The 16,027-nt window shown below is 30.6% G+C and overlaps 2 protein-coding genes and 1 non-coding gene across 4 annotated transcripts; 2 read left to right on the forward strand and 1 right to left on the reverse strand.

Moving 5' to 3' along the window:
- Positions 1-1,415: 1,415 nt before the first annotated feature.
- Positions 1,416-1,535, reverse strand: Bm16411. The gene has a single exon (XR_006228061.1). It is a non-coding gene; the product is annotated as an Unclassified non-coding RNA Bm16411 (non-coding RNA).
- A 2,174-nt stretch (positions 1,536-3,709) lies between these two features.
- On the forward strand, positions 3,710-5,459 carry Bm10185 (Uncharacterized protein; the record flags this gene model as incomplete). Of its 2 annotated transcripts, none has more annotated exons than XM_043081326.1 (3): positions 3,710-3,887; positions 4,009-4,103; positions 5,403-5,459. In XM_043081326.1, the coding sequence occupies 3 exons, from the start codon at positions 3,710-3,712 to the stop codon at positions 5,457-5,459; spliced, it is 330 nt and encodes a 109-aa protein (XP_042937260.1). The 2 variants fall into 2 exon arrangements, with proteins under 2 accessions (XP_042937260.1, XP_042937261.1); XM_043081327.1 differs by having other exon boundaries at positions 3,764-3,887.
- A 2,581-nt stretch (positions 5,460-8,040) lies between these two features.
- On the forward strand, positions 8,041-12,293 carry Bm2496 (D-isomer specific 2-hydroxyacid dehydrogenase, NAD binding domain containing protein; the record flags this gene model as incomplete). Its single annotated transcript, XM_043081328.1, has 8 exons — positions 8,041-9,190; positions 9,484-9,611; positions 9,938-10,054; positions 10,361-10,609; positions 10,720-10,872; positions 11,226-11,358; positions 11,678-11,799; positions 12,015-12,293. 8 exons carry the CDS (start codon positions 8,041-8,043, stop codon positions 12,291-12,293), a joined length of 2,331 nt encoding a protein of 776 aa, XP_042937262.1.
- Positions 12,294-16,027: the final 3,734 nt, after the last annotated feature.

Below are 16,027 nucleotides of genomic sequence, written 5' to 3' on the forward strand. Positions count from 1 at the left end.
GAAATGATTCCCACAATATTTTACATTTAGTCTTTAATTATAAAATCAATAGGTCAAAAAGATATGTAATTTTTTGCTTCTCATACATACTTTATTGTTTGCTTATTTTAAGCTTTAGAAAAAGAAGTAATACATTTTATAGCAATAAAAGATTTAATTTTATAATTAAATTCAATTTCTGGATTTACTTCTATGTGAGGTATTACTTTTCCTCTTAAGTTGAAATAATGTAAAAATGAGGTAAGTATATTCAAAAACAGGCAAATAATTTCATGTCTTTCATTATGCTATATCAATATCTTTCACATCTATCCTTTTATCTTTTTTTCTATTGTGTATATTTAAAAAAAAAAATTTTTTTTTTTTTTTAAATTTGGACCTACTGAAAAAGACATTTTGTTCGTTTTCTTATATTCTTGTCTTGTCGCAATTAATTAACATCGTTAAGTTATTGTATGGAAAATTCTTATTCTTCAGTTTTGTTCGACTTTCATTTAGACAATTTCTTCGCGTTTCTCCTGTTTTAAAAATGATATCTTTACAATGAAATTAAATTTTTAACTCAAATAATTTTATATATATATATATATATATATATATATTTACTTATTATTTATCTGTTATTTTAAAAAAATAACAGATTTGAGACTAAATTTTTATTTTTTTGATTTTTTAAATTTTTGTTTGAATAACTAGAATAATCAAAAGGAATATAACTATGTATTATCGAATAATGAGTAATAATAGGCTAATAAATTGTCCCAGATGTTGTTAGCAATTTGCTTTGCATTTTTTTCTTTCATTTTTTCTTCTTTTTTTTTCTCTTTGTTTATTTACATGTTCCATTCTTTTTTTTTTTTTCTGTTTTAATTTTCCCATCTGAAATGCAATTTTAAGAATTAAACAAGACAAAACAAGAGAAAAAAAAAACAAATTCATTTCTAAAAATTTTATTTAGGATATTGATAAAATTATTCAAAATTATGCTATACTATAATGACAAATATCGAGAAATTTGAAAAAAAAAAAAAAAAAGGAATTAAAAATAATCATTCAATTATTAATTGAAGAATTTCTAATTTAAAAATCTTGACTAATTTTATCCTTGAATAATTTTATCCTTAATTTGATAGTTTATCATTTTGATTGTCTTGAAATAATCCAAGCTGAAAAATATTTCATCCCAAATTGTGCAAATGCTTTTAAGAGCCATTCTTTTTGGCCGACCGATGAAAATTTACAAAATGTACGTACCATCGACACTCGTCGAATGGTAGAATAAGAGAAGAGGAAGAAGAAGAAGAGGAAGAAGAAATGATGGGATGGAGAGGGACGTACATTTGAATGACAAGGTGGCAGTGGGAGTGGGAGTAGGGGTATTCGATGAGGGGGACAGAAGGGAAGGAATGGAAGAGGTGGACAGATGAGATGAGGCTTGGGAGGTAGGTCGGTAGGTACTCGTGGTACAGGGGAGGAATGTGAGCGGGGGAGAAGAATTAAAGGTACCCTCACACACACCTATCTACCTCCCTTTAATGTTTGCTCACTGCCAAAGAGGAAAGAAGTATTTTGGATGCCGCGGGAGGGTTACAGGCTACATTCTTACACACACACACACACACACATACACACACACACACACATACATACATACATAGCAGGAGAGCAATTGACCGGTGTGCAGAAATGAAGCACAGATTGGTCCGATTGATCTGTGGCCTCAATCGATACGATTCGAACTAGGCCAAACATTGTCGGTCGACTTCATTCTGTATGTTCAGTCTGTGTTCATCCGTCTGTCTGCTGTCTTGTATTTTCCTTCATGTATCTTATTTATCTCATCGGTATGTGCAACTAAACTGTACGGGAGTTGATGGGCTGTTTATACTTTCTCTTTAGGCTCTTATATGTGTGTCTACGTCGGTTTGTCTATTTGTCTGTTTACTTGCATGTGAGGCCAAATGGTGTACATACACTGACATACACACACACACACACACACACACATCATCATTTCGCCATTTTGCAGTATATGAGAGTCTCACCTTAGACTAAACAGGCATTCGTAACAATTTAGGTAGATGCGACGGTTCTTTCCTCACCAATGTAGCATATCAAATGTTTCAACCTATTCTTACGTGTCTTTGTATATGCATATGTATGCTTGCGTGAGTTTACACGTAAGTGAGTGTGTAACTATACGTGAGTGGGTCGTATGCATACTTGTGGCCAGGGTACATATCTGGCTTTGTATGTATACGTGTAATATCTAATGTGTATAAATGCTGTATGAAAATGCATGCATGCATAGCTATAGTGCGTGCATACACGTTTGTACGCATGTATACGCGCGTACTTTACGTATGTACAAACATTCCTAATATATTTGTGCATATAATTTGTGGTATGTATATTATATGTTCACACTTGCATGCACTGTATGTGCATATGCATGTTTATGTATGATAATATAACGTATACACGTATCTTACGTGTGTGTAGTCAGCACTTACAGCTCTTTCAAAATTGTCATGTTATCAAGATAGAAATGACATAATAGTGTGACAGAGATGAGTGATTCCGGTGTACAAATAAGTGTTGCAAAAAACCAGCAATGATTCCGGAAAATAAAACTGATAATGTAGTATTGAAAAGGTAAATAGGATTGTTGCCGTTAATATATACTAGTGGGTTTAAGCTAATAGTACTCTGCACATATCATTCACGTATCTCTCCTTTGACCTTTGCTGATCGATTGTTGTGTGTATGTGAATGGAGGAAGAAGGAATTTTCTCTTTGTGGTTACGTTTAGCTATTTATTAGTGCTTGATTAGCTAATCTTTTTATATCATTAACACACCTATCTCTCTACTTCTTCATTACTCCATATTACATCCTCAGTTTCGGAAACAGTAATTCCGGATCGAATCCAGATTGACTTGTATATGACACAGAATATGGCATATATTAACTAAAGTAAAATTATCCATTTAGACGTATATATACACCATTTATTCGTTTCATGCATTAAATTTTCAACATTATATTTTGCTTTGAACTATTATCCATTTGTATTCTTTGCAGAATGTTCTTTGTCTCTTTGTCACATATATTCTTCAAGCTTCTATTCTTTCTACCTTTTCCTTCTTGGAAAAATAGGCTGAATGGCATTTTAAAGTTTTTATTGGCGTAGTAAAATCAATGGTCAATTGTACTAATTATGTTTTGAGTAACAGTAGTAGTAGTAGTAGTATTATTTGAAGTTATCCTTTAAAAGGCCTGTATGTTACATTCATTCTTTACACTTACCATCTCATTTCAACTATTTCGATAATACCATTTAACACAATCATTCATTTCATTTCTAGTGCAAAGGCAAAGGCAAAAGACATATAGGCATCTTTTTTCCTTCCATCCACCCATCATCCATCCATCCATCCATCCATCTATCCATCGAACCAACCAACCAACCAACCAAGCAACCAACCAGTCAACCATTCAGACCTTTCATCCTTCCATCTATCTATTCATCCATACCTCTTTTCTCGTCCTCTTCTTAGTGTTCTGTATCCCCAACCCTGTTTGGTCTTCTCTTGCTCTGATTTCCGTACCAAAACTTCCATTGTGACGGCTCCATTTTCACTCGACTCAACTCGACTCGTTTTCCTTACGATCAACGTTAGTTCCTGTTGTCCCCATTGCGAAAATTATGACTGGTTTGATGCGGCTGATGCTATTACTACTACTACTGCTTCTGTTGTTGATGTTGCTGCTGCTGCTTCTGCTTCTGCTGTTTGGTGGTGGTGGTAGTGGTGCTGGTGATAATGGTGTAGTAGTGGTGATATCGGTAGGTAGTGCTACTGCTATTACTGCAGTGGCACTGCTAGGTATTACTGCAGTAATAGCTGTAGCACCACTGTTGTTTTCATTGATGCCACTTTGGTCATTGACATATATTTCATATGCTAAGAATGAGAAGTAAAATCAACTTAAGAAAAGATTCTATAGCAGGTTACGAGAAGAATTTCATGGTGAAAGATAAAACGATGAAATCTTCGGAAATTCTTGAAATGAACGGAAGAGATAGACCTGCAATGGCTAAAGTTTGTAATTCTTTTTACGATATATTTCATATTGGTATGTATATATAAAGTATTATAGTGAATTATAAAATGACTAAAGTGGTACTTCAGATTTTGGATAACTTGGAAGTTTTATTATGCATATGTGTATTTTGAAAATTTTGAAAAGAAGACAGAAGAAAATTTAAAATGAAAAAGTGAACAATTTGCGGTTTGATATTTCATGATTTCATGAATTATTCGCTAACTTTAGTAGTATTTTTGGTTTTATTTGATATATAAATTTATATTAAAATATATTTTAAAAGAAGTAAAACTTGACCAAATAATAAATTATTATATAATTAATTGAATTAAATGTGATGTACTGAAATATGATTGTAGAGTAAAGGAATAATCTTAGGTATGAATGGAAGCAGTAATAATTTTCGTCAATTTACAGGTGGCTTGTTTACTTCTTTTTTCCTTCCTATTTTATATTAAATCTTAAAATGTCAACAACAAAATGAACAACAACAGCCATAATAACAAACTGAAGAGTTTTTGGATTGCTTATTGGCAAAAAATAAAAGTATATATTGTTTTTCGTCTTAATGTAATTTAAAGAATTTTAATAAAAATTTGATTTAAAAAATTTTCATACACAAAAAAGAGAATGACACGAAGCAAAAACGTTTTCATTCCTTTTTTTTTCTTTTTTTTTTGCTTCCTCATTGTTCATTTTGGTCAAGTTTTATTTCTTTTAAAATATTTTAACTGTTTCCGCATACTTTTTTTTTTTTTTTTTTTAATTTTATTTCTCATCGAATATATTTTCCTTCTTAATCATACATTTTATTGCTTCTCTATTTTTCTCTTTTCTCATTTATCAATTATACAAACTAATCTTCTTCCTAGATTTTGTGCAATTTTTTTTTTTTTTCTTTGACTTTTTCACAAATTTAATAGATTTAAAGATTTAGATTAAACATAAAACATACGAAATTTTCCATTTCCATAACAAAATGTTAAATCATCGATAGCATTGTTAGTGGTAAATTAGCAATTGATAAGATGCTTTCCACTAGATAGATGATAATCGTTTTCAAGTTTTCATTAGTTTTTATTTTGTCTGTTGAATGCCCTTAGGGTTCTTGTCTTCGTGCCTTATCTTGTTCATACCATTGAAGTAAAATATTCTTGTCTGTGATGACTCTTCCTTTTGTTTGATCAAAAACGGGTAAATAATAATAGAAATGATAATGATGATGATTTTGTTGATGAGATGAAGATGTTGACCAGAATGAATTGTTAATGTAAAATTCTGAGGTTATGATATAGGTTACAATGAATGATAATGTTGATAATGATGATGATGATGATGATGATAGTGATTGATGCTGATGTATTAAGTGGGTATAAAGGTTTGCTAACCAAAACTTTTGAGGAATTGGATGGGGAAAGGAAGAGAGGTGGGAAAAGAAGAGGAAGAGGGAATGACAAGAAGAAAAAGAAGACAAGATTTTGTGAAAATCTGGTTTTGGCGACTTAAATGAGACCAACGAAGGCATGGCAATAATACCAACATTACCGATTGTGTCCCCATTTTGAAGTTTGAAGATGGAAGGCTATTGACAGTTATTTTATTTGGGCGCACATTCAGCCATAAAATGATCAGTGGAACGGAAAGTTTATTTATTATATTGTTCGTGGTAGTAATATATTTATGAAGGGTAAAGAAAAGAATTATACCTAACTTTTAGTATCACTAATATTTATTTTTTTTTTTTTTTTTGGTTCATAACTTTGCGAGTTAATCTTTTTGAGAGGTAATATTGAAATAATTTCTTACTTTATTACATTACCTATGCAATATATACATATAGCAATTCCCAAATATTTACTTGGAACTATTAAAGTATTCAGAAGAGGGAAAAAGCGAGAGAGAGGAGAGAGAGAGAAAGGGAGAGGAAGAACTATTCATAAACCAGTATGTCTGATAAGTAACTAGACTGTTAGCTAGCATCGTAGAAATGACAGAAAAAAAGTGCTAGTAAAAAAATATATTTTATTTGCTAGATGATTTATATTTTTTTTAGAAAAAGGAAATAAAAAAAAAAGAGTTGGAAAGATTTTGTCTAATTTTTTTAAATAAATACTTAAAATTTGAAAGAAATATTTTTTTTTAAAAAAAAGTTTTAAGCATCATTTCTAATAAATTCTCTTTTCTTTTCTTTTTTTTTTTTCTTCTTGTCACAGGCATATATGCTTATGTTTTAGGGCACAGAATTTTGTCCATTGCCAGCTCAAATATCATTCGCATCGAACTTTTTCATCTTCAAACAGCAACCGGTATTTTCGGTTATAACACCCCGGGACCACCTTTTTCCTATCCCATAATTCACCTTCCCTCCCCCGCCTGTCCTATTCTTTACCCAATTCATCTTTCTTGCCCAAACACAGCCCATCATCATCATTATCAGCACATCTCTTTCATCTAACAAATTCTCTCATTATCATCACTAAAATATATATTCTGAAATCGTTCGTAACCTACTGGTTTGAGCCAGCCATACAATCCAAAAATTTCTTGGTGATCATCGGTGTGAGAATGTATATATTACCTCTTAGGCCTGTCTAAATATTCCTCTTTTACCATCCTATTCTTCTTTCGTGATTTCTCTCTTCACTCTCTCTCTTTCCCTTTTTACCTGTCCTCCGTTACTCCTACTTTTGCATCCTTTACCTTTCATGTCATCGTCATCATCATCATCATCATCACCACCATCATTTCCTTTTGGTAATTTTGAGCAACAATTAAGGACAAGTGTGTGGTTTGATGGATGTATGTTTGCAATATCCCTCTTATAGAGCCAATTAATTATCATTAGGCTAGTCGACCCATATCATTCCGATCGTACTTGTACCTTTCATCGTTTTTCTATCCATCAGGTTGTTATCATACTACCACTTTCAGTAGTTGTAACTAGCAACCATTTACCACCGTTATCACCATCATTACATCATTACTACTAGCATCACCACCACACCACACCATCACACTAGTACTGCATCTGTGAGTTGAAATCATATGGAAAAATGATGATAAAAAGATGATAAAAATTAAGAAGAAAAAAAACTTTCTTTATGATAAAAAACCTATTGCAACTTAATCAGCTTAACTTATAATGCAATCGGAGCTGTTTTTATTATATTTAAAAAAGATGAACTTCACAATCATTTTGCTAATTAATCTTTTCTAGGCTCATTTATTCCAAATTTTACAACAAAGCCTGTAGAAATTACTATTAACTCAACAATCCTCATTTGTTTGCTTATTTATTTATTTGCTTATATAAAAGCTAATATGTACTGTTAGCACATGATTTGTGTTAAATCGCTTAGAAGAATTTTTCAAAACTTTTCTCAACTATTACCCATGTTGCAATAAAATGTTTATTAGCAAAGATTTTCTTTTTTTTAATAAGATAACTTACAGTTTAAATTCAATTAACCTTTTGGAATATATGAAGATATCATTGAATGGAATAAATTTATCTTTATCCATTTGCAAACAATTTTTTTTCATCAGTTATGTTTTCTTTTTTCCCCTTCCCCTCCATGAACTGTACAATTTTGTTTTCAATTAAATTTTTTGAATGTTTTTCACATTTTCTTTTATCTTTCCGTTCTGAATATCAAAAGATGTTACATTCAAGAGAGAAGTGAATCAAAAGTTGTTACATTTTAGGAGATGTGTTTTGATTTAGACGATGATACTGTTATCTTCAAGAGTAGAAAAATTTATAAATATTTCAGATCTAAAATGAATTCATATCAGATTTTATTTGTGAATTATGACGTTTTCGCGCAATTTTACACTTTCGAAGAGAAGCTTTTGCTTTTACTGTCTTCTGAAATGGTTAAAGTGTTGTATTTCAGAAAATAAGTAACCACGGCGGACCAACGGCCTCCTTCGATGGTTTTCACGGCTGCTGAACTTCCTAAGTTCACTACGCATCCAGCAACATTCATTCCAACAGTATTTGGTGGACATGTACTGGTATATGAAAGCCGTTCACATCCAGGACATCGGCGTGAATTCGCTTTCAAGACTCGATTTACCAATCAATCGGGTGTCAGCTCATGCTATTATCGGTGTATGTCTTGTCGTAGTATGAAGAATAAGGTACCACCAGGACCAGATGGAAAACCACCCCAAATTCCGTGTATCGCTGTGAAAAATGGATTCATCGTGAATGATCCCGATTTTCCGGAAGCAAATGATCATTTCTGCATTCCACCAACACTTGATGAATCTCGGCAGCGTGAAGCGAACGGTTTTGCAAAGGCTATTGTTAAAGGACGTCCACGACAAAAGGCAACTCGAAAGAATAATACCGGTGGTGGTATCGGTAATGGTAGTAATCTTAAGAAAGATTCGGTAATAGCAGCACAACTGCAAGCATATCAGGAAATGAGTAATGCATTGCTGAACGGTTCTGCTGGAAATATCTTCGACATCTCCAGTATTGCTGGTGGTTTCGATCTTAGCTCCGACTTTACGGCATCTTCTGCTTCGCAACTATTAAGTTTGGTTACCGGTGGAGTAAAAGGTGAGCTGGATTCAGCGGGTGATAGCAGTGACTTCCTGAATAACATCAAAATTGAAGATGATGATAGTGATGGTACCGCAAAAGCAACCCATCTGCTTGCATCGCTAATAAGTTCAGAACCAGCTTTACGAACACAAATGATGCTACCGGCAACAGCTCATCGGACTAATGTGCTACCTTTAGCAATAGCAACATCCGCTATACCTACTAGTAGCGGTGGTACCGAAGATGAACAACTGAACAGTATAAATGGCCCTGACACTCGTAGTAGTCCAGAAAGTAGTACAGCTGTGGTTATCAATTCATTGCAAAATTCAGATTCTCGACCACCTTCCGTAAGTTCTTCATCGGCTTCCGTACCTCTTTCTGGTATCACGGTTCCAACAGTGTTAGTCAATGGTTTATCAACAAGTAGCCGGAAACGAAAAGGCAATAGTGGAAATTCACTCGAGAATCATTTTGATGAAATTTTCGAACGATATATACTCAACAATTGGGAGATTGTTGATAATGGTTTGTTAGCTTCCGTGCCATTTCATGCATATTTTTAGTTGTTACCTTTTGGAATTTGATTATTTAATTTCAAGTGTTATTGGATTGCTATGAATCCAAAAAAATTGTTGCACCAAAAATTTCTTAAAATATGAGCTGCAAAAAGTATTATTTATATATATATAAGAAATATTAATTTCCTTGCGTTAATGTATTAAAAAATAAAAAATCATAATTACGCAGCAAAATTTATTTTTTTTATGTTTTCTCCGCCTAATAACTAGTATGGTAGAGATTTTCGTTGTTGTTTGCAGGTAAAAGACCTGAAAATATTGCTGAACATACCTGTGCATTAATCCTTTCATTGGCTCGAAAGATTCCGCAAGCAGTAGCATCAATGAAAGAGGGCAAATGGACAAGGACAGAACCATACGCCGAAGAGGTTTCATATGCTTTTCAGATCTTTATTCATGTGATTTCGTAAGAAATTTATTTCCCATTAATTTTGATGTATTAGAACTATTGGTAGCTCAGTATTAACTTTCAAATTTGAGACTTCATCATTTATCAGATTTTTTCTTTTTTTTTTTTTTTTTTTTGGATTTTATGTTTCTGTGCTTCTTAAGAAGTTTTTATGATATTCACTAAAACTGGATGCTTCAGTTTTAGTGAATGTCATAAAAAGAAACATTTTATTGGATTTGTATATTGTTGTGTAAGAATTTAACCTCATGAATTTCAGCTCAGAATTATCTTTTATTATTCCAGATTTTTGGAAAATCATTAGCGATTATTGGCTTAGGGCGCATTGGTTTAGAAATAGCAATACGTATGCAGGTCTTTGGTATGCGAACATTTGGGTATGATCCACAGGTTACACAAGAAGTTGGTTTATTTATTTTTTTTCTTTTTTTTTTTATTTTTAAAATGCTGTAGACATTGATTTAGATGTAGAGCTAGCAAAATTTTTTATTCCTGGATATTTTGTCATTAAATGTTAAATAGAAATGGAAAATATATGTAAACAACGCTTAAACCTAATTGTAATTCAAGTGTTAATTCACGTGGGAATTCCGGATTGGCTTTGTTAAGATCTTAGATATAGTAATAGCACCCCATTATCTATAATAGTCGCTGAGCGAAATCATTCAGAATAATTTAATACTTTTGGGTTTGAATAAATATATACAGGAAGCCGCTCGGCATGGTATTAGATGGCTCCCCCTGGATCAACTTTGGCCTCAGGCTGATTATATTGTCATCCATGTACCACTGATACCACGTACCAAAAATTTATTGTGCGCTTCAACGTTAGCTCGCTGTCGAAAAGGTGTGAAAATAATTAATATGGCTAAAGCTGGTATCATGAACGAAGTTGATATGTTGCAAGCTTTAAACAAGGGACGTGTCGGTGGTGCAGCCTTTGATGTTTATGTAGAGGTTAGTACTCCATTTCTGACTATTTTACAAAGAACTTTATATCTGCCTGTGTTTATGCTCTTAGCATATGGTGTTAGTATTGATAGGATTATATCACTGAAGAATTTCAGGATGCTCCGCTTGTTCGTGGGTTAGTTGAACATCCAAATGTTATTTGCACACCGCATATGGGTACTAGTCCCTTGCAAGGACATCAACGAATTGCAAATGAAATTGCAGAAAATATTGTTTCACTGAATAATTCGACTGGTCCATATGGAGCGGTAAGTTTCAATTTTACTGATATCGATTACTGTTGCTCAATAATTCAAATAATAGGAATGATTAAGAAGGAAAGATGATTTAGTACAAAATGTGATTAAAAGGTTGAAGTGCAAAAAAGTTTTTCTTTTTTTTTTTGCAGTGATTTTTTCATTAATTTCATTACTAATGTTTATAGAAGATTTCGTTGTCAATTTTGTGAACTTTACTGATTAAGGGATTTGAATTCATTTTTTTTTATATCAACTAGCATGTTGCCGCATGTTTTTGTTTCTCTATTTGTTTGTTTTCTTTATTATTTATTGTTGTATTGTTGTTGTTGTTGTTGTTGTTCTTGTTAACTGTCGATTTGTAGATGAATGCAGCAGCGGCTACAGCTGCATTGGATGAGGCTAAAAGTCAGTGGATTCGTGCTGTAGCAACATTAACGCAAACGTTGGCCGTAATCGGGAATTCGCCAAGAGCGGTTACTGTACGCTTCCCTAACTGTTCGTATTTGTACATTTACTGCCTTTTATTCAACCTTTTATCAAATTAGTATCAGTTCATGCAAAAATACACTGTTGCAAATTTTCGGGATTTGACGTATATACATTTCGAAAAGTTTCAGGATTTTTATCTCAAAAAAGAGAAAAGGTTGAAAAAAAAAATGGTCAGAATTGGTAAGTATAACTCAAAAATCGTTGTGCCCTTTATCGTAGTGATAGTGATTGTATTGTTGTGATGAAATGTGCATTCGATAGTTTGTCTTTTTAATTTAAAGTTTAGTTTCAATTTCGAAATTATATTGCAATAATCTTGTTTCAGCCCTTGTTAGCCTCCAAAAAGCTTTACATGCTGGTGCTGTTGTTGGTTTGATGTATGCATCTGGAAATATTGGTTCAAATCTGGCAGCTGCTGAAATGAATGCACGAAAAGAAGGTATACAGGTAAGAGAGAGGACATCATCTCATTCAGTGGTAAACGCTGTTTGATGGACTTTTAAGATCTTTTTAGTTTGTATATATGTTCTCATGGAGGAATATCTCAAAGTTTTATGGATCGTGTTCGAGTAAAGGAATATGAGTTACTGCTCTTTTGCAATAGTTAATCTGCAGTGATTTATCAGAAGTGTTACAGGCTATATGCTTTCTAATCTTTGCAGATACGTGAAGAACCATGTGCAGCAAAAGAATTGATTGTTGTTGCTGGAACGCGAAGCGTTAGTGGTTATCCGGCTCCAACAGGCACTATAATATCTGCATTCAATTCATGCAAAGTACCTGTACCTCTCTTAGCAAGTGGAACATTTATCATGGATTTCTCGGATAGTCATTCGTTTGATATCAGTGATGATGATATAAAGGTAAAATTAATAATATATATTAGTAATATGCCTGTTCTAAAAAAAAAAAAAAAAACAAACAAACAAACAAACTTTTAGTCATTGTCTATTATAACACTACTGTTATTTGTTAATTTATTTACTTATAAATTAAGTTATCATGCATTGAAGCTATTTTATACTGTTTATTTTTTATCAGTTTCAGTTATTTGATTTTAGTTTTACTTAATATTTTAATCGAATTTTCCCATAGTAGCCATTTCAAAGGAAAGCGAGTGAATCAGTTAATCATTCAGTGCACTGAAGCTATTTTAAAATAACTAGTAGATTGAATTAAAAAAATTTGTTGTTCCAGGCAAAAATGATGGTTGAATTCGGCTTATTGGGTGGTGGTCGAGTTGGTGTACTTAACGATTTGAGCAATGATGATGTATTGCATTTGTCCAAAAATTATTGTCTAGTTAAATTTGATTGAAGTCCATCAAGCGAAATAATATGTTTCGCAATTTGTAGCAAAAAAAATAAATAAGCATTTTTTTTTAGGAAATAAGTAGCAGACATATATTTCTATCTTTCTCTAATTAATTCGTTTTTCATTGAATTGCTGAATGAATTCGCATAAATTTAAGCTTAGCAAGCTGCAGAGATCGGTGTTTTATTTCTTTCCATTTTGGTCTTTATTGTATGATTGATTATTGTGTTATTTATTTTTTTTTTTTCAAGACTTCATCTTTAAAACTAATAATTATATCCTTATTGTTTATTGAAGTTGTGTATCAATGCATTGGCAATAATGTAAATACTTATTATACTTTCGATCTGCAGTTAGCTTTCTCATAGAATTATACTAGAAATCAAAGTATAAAAATCGTCTATGTTCATCTAATCTGAAAATTTATGGTCAGGAATGACCTTTTACTTTGGTGCACACCATTGTAAATGAAAAGATATGATTAAATTTAGATGCAATTATCATTTGGCACTACTTTTCACCTCTCTTGTCATCTCATTAATAACTATTAGTTGTTGCCATGGCATGGATGAAATGAACAAATAAATTTTATTGTTTCATTCCATTTTAGATTAATTTATCGTTATTGTTGTTGGAAAATTATGAAAATCATCCTTTGTTTTTATCTCTATGATCTGATTTCTCAATTGGAAAATGTATTATTTAATCTATTGATTACAATGCAATATACAACATAGTTAATGAATGCTAAAAAATGGAAAATGATGCAAAAAAGGCAAAATGAATAAGGGAATAACAATAAATAAAATAAATAATACATATTCATAGTATTTATGCTAGTTTTTTTTCCTTTAAAACATTGTTTTTCTGATATGTACAGCTTAAAGTTTAATGTTTGGTTGTATGTATTTTCCAACTTTTTGTATTTAATTTTTGTTATTTTATAGTTTTTTTTTTTTTTTATAGAATGCATTGTTTATTAATCTTTTTATTCCTCCTCCTTTTTCTTTTCCATCTTTATAGTTTTCTTAAATTATTACAAATGATTTTTTTTTTTTTTTTGTTTTATTTTTATTAAATAATTAACAATGAATTTTATTACCAGTACACTTATATCATCATTAAAATGCCTTATTTTACTCCTTTCTCACTATTATCAGTGCTTATCTGTTTTTCATCTTTGTTTTTCTTTCTTTTTTTTTTTTTTTTTTAATCTCCTTTATCTTTGGTTTTTCACTTCTGTTACTAGTGCCTTTTTTTTTTAATATTATACTTTTTTCCCCCTTTTATTTCCCTTTTATCCTTTCCCCATTGTGCATATAAACTTCTTTTTTTTTTTCTTGGTATGCCTCATTTTTTTTTTTCTCGGTATGTTTGTTGTTTTTTTTTCTTTTTTTTCTTTGATTTAATTCTTATTTTTGTCAACACTTATTGAAATTTTCAATATTTAGATGAATATTTACAATATTTACTTGTAATAATTTTCTCAAGAATTTTTGATTCATTTTATACGACAAATGTAAGTATAGGTCAAGTAATATGACAAATAATGTATAGAGGAGATATTTCCAATGAGCTTTTCAAGTCAATGAAAAAAATTTTAATAAAGTGTTGAGTGAGTAGCTAAATTATCACTATCAAATAGCACTGTTATTGTATGAATTGATGGTGTAAATCTTCAAAATAAATGAAACTGTGAATAGTCTCACACCTGGCAACTATTAATGGAAGTGATAAATATCAAAAGAACTTTTCTTTTCTTTTTTTTCCTACTAAAAAGTCAATTGCCTATTCTATTAACTTTTTTTTTTTTTTAATTTCAGATTCTATTTTAGTTTTCTCATTTTGGATATTTTTTTTTTTTTTTTTTAAAAAAAGTTTGCTTTTTTCTTACATATTAATTTTAATACTCGTATTAAAATGCCTAATGATATTTTGTCATTCATTTTTTACAAACTGGCATATTCAACTAGCAACATTTCATCAGTGATAATAATACAATCATTTTATCATCAGGAATTAATGGCAACAATTTTACTTTATTTCTTTACACTGTATTAAATACTGAGCAAAAAGAAAAAAGGAAAATTTCTTATAAAGATATGCAATTTTTGTTTTTTTTGTGAAAATTTTTCAGAAAAAAGAGGAAATGACAACATTAAGTGCTGTTGAATAGTAAATAAAATGACATAATCGAATAGTGAAATTGAGTTATTAATGCCATTAATTGAATTATAGTTAATCAGGTATGAGTTATTAATTTATTAATTGAATTATAAGTAATAGAAATCAGTATGATTTTTGAATTATAGTTAATCAGGTATGAGTTATTAATTTATTAATTGAATTATAAGTAATAGAAATCAGTATGATTTTTGAATTATAGTTAATCAGGTATGAGTTATTAATTTATTAATTGAATTATAAGTAATAGAAATCAGTATGATTTTTGAATTATAGTTAATCAGGTATGAGTTATTGATTTATTAATTGAATTATAGTTAATAGAAATCAGGTATGATTTTTGAATTATAGTTAATCAGGTATGAGTTATTGAATTATTAATTGGATTATAGTTAATAGAAATCAGGTATGAACTAAATCAGTAACTAGAGTGGTAGAATGCATATAATTTTCTCTCGAAAAAAGCAAAAACAAATTTTCATACATTAATTAAATTGCATATTTACTTACTGATAGCAATAATGCTAATATATACATCGCCAATGTATAATTAATTAATTAATTATAAACGAGTGGAAATCTTGAGGTGTGATTCCAAAACGACTAAATATTGTGAATGTTTGAACTTTTTAATAAAAATTGATTGCTGTATGAACAATTGATGATCATATTTGGTTGATCATAAATGCATTTATTCATTATGCATAATGATTATTCAGTATAATATTATTAATATTATATATATATCATAACAACATTATCATTATTTTTTCTAGTTCTTTCAAGAAATATACATATTCTCGATTAAATAAAGATAGATTGCTTAATTTTTTTTCTTTTTTTCTGATACTTTGAATTTAAAAAATATTGACAAGATGCAAAGTTAAATATTATTATAAATATTAATTTCATTTAAGTAATGTAAAATAAATGCAGAATTTCACATATGTGACACAATATTCTCTCGAATAGTTCATTCTCGATAATCGTTACACAAAATCACTGTTATATATGTAATCATTATATATCACTGTATCACTATATATATACATGATCATCGTATCCAGAATTAGCAATTTATTCGATTTTTTTTTTAATATGTCTCGAAACTATTTTTAGAAAATCCTCTTTTGTCAATGATGGCGATACGAGAAAATGATGTTTTCCTGATAGTTAA

The sequence above is a fragment of the Brugia malayi genome, assembly GCF_000002995.4.
Source record: "Brugia malayi strain FR3 genome assembly, contig: Bm_v4_Chr4_scaffold_001, whole genome shotgun sequence".
Taxonomy (NCBI): Eukaryota; Metazoa; Nematoda; class Chromadorea; order Rhabditida; family Onchocercidae; genus Brugia; species Brugia malayi.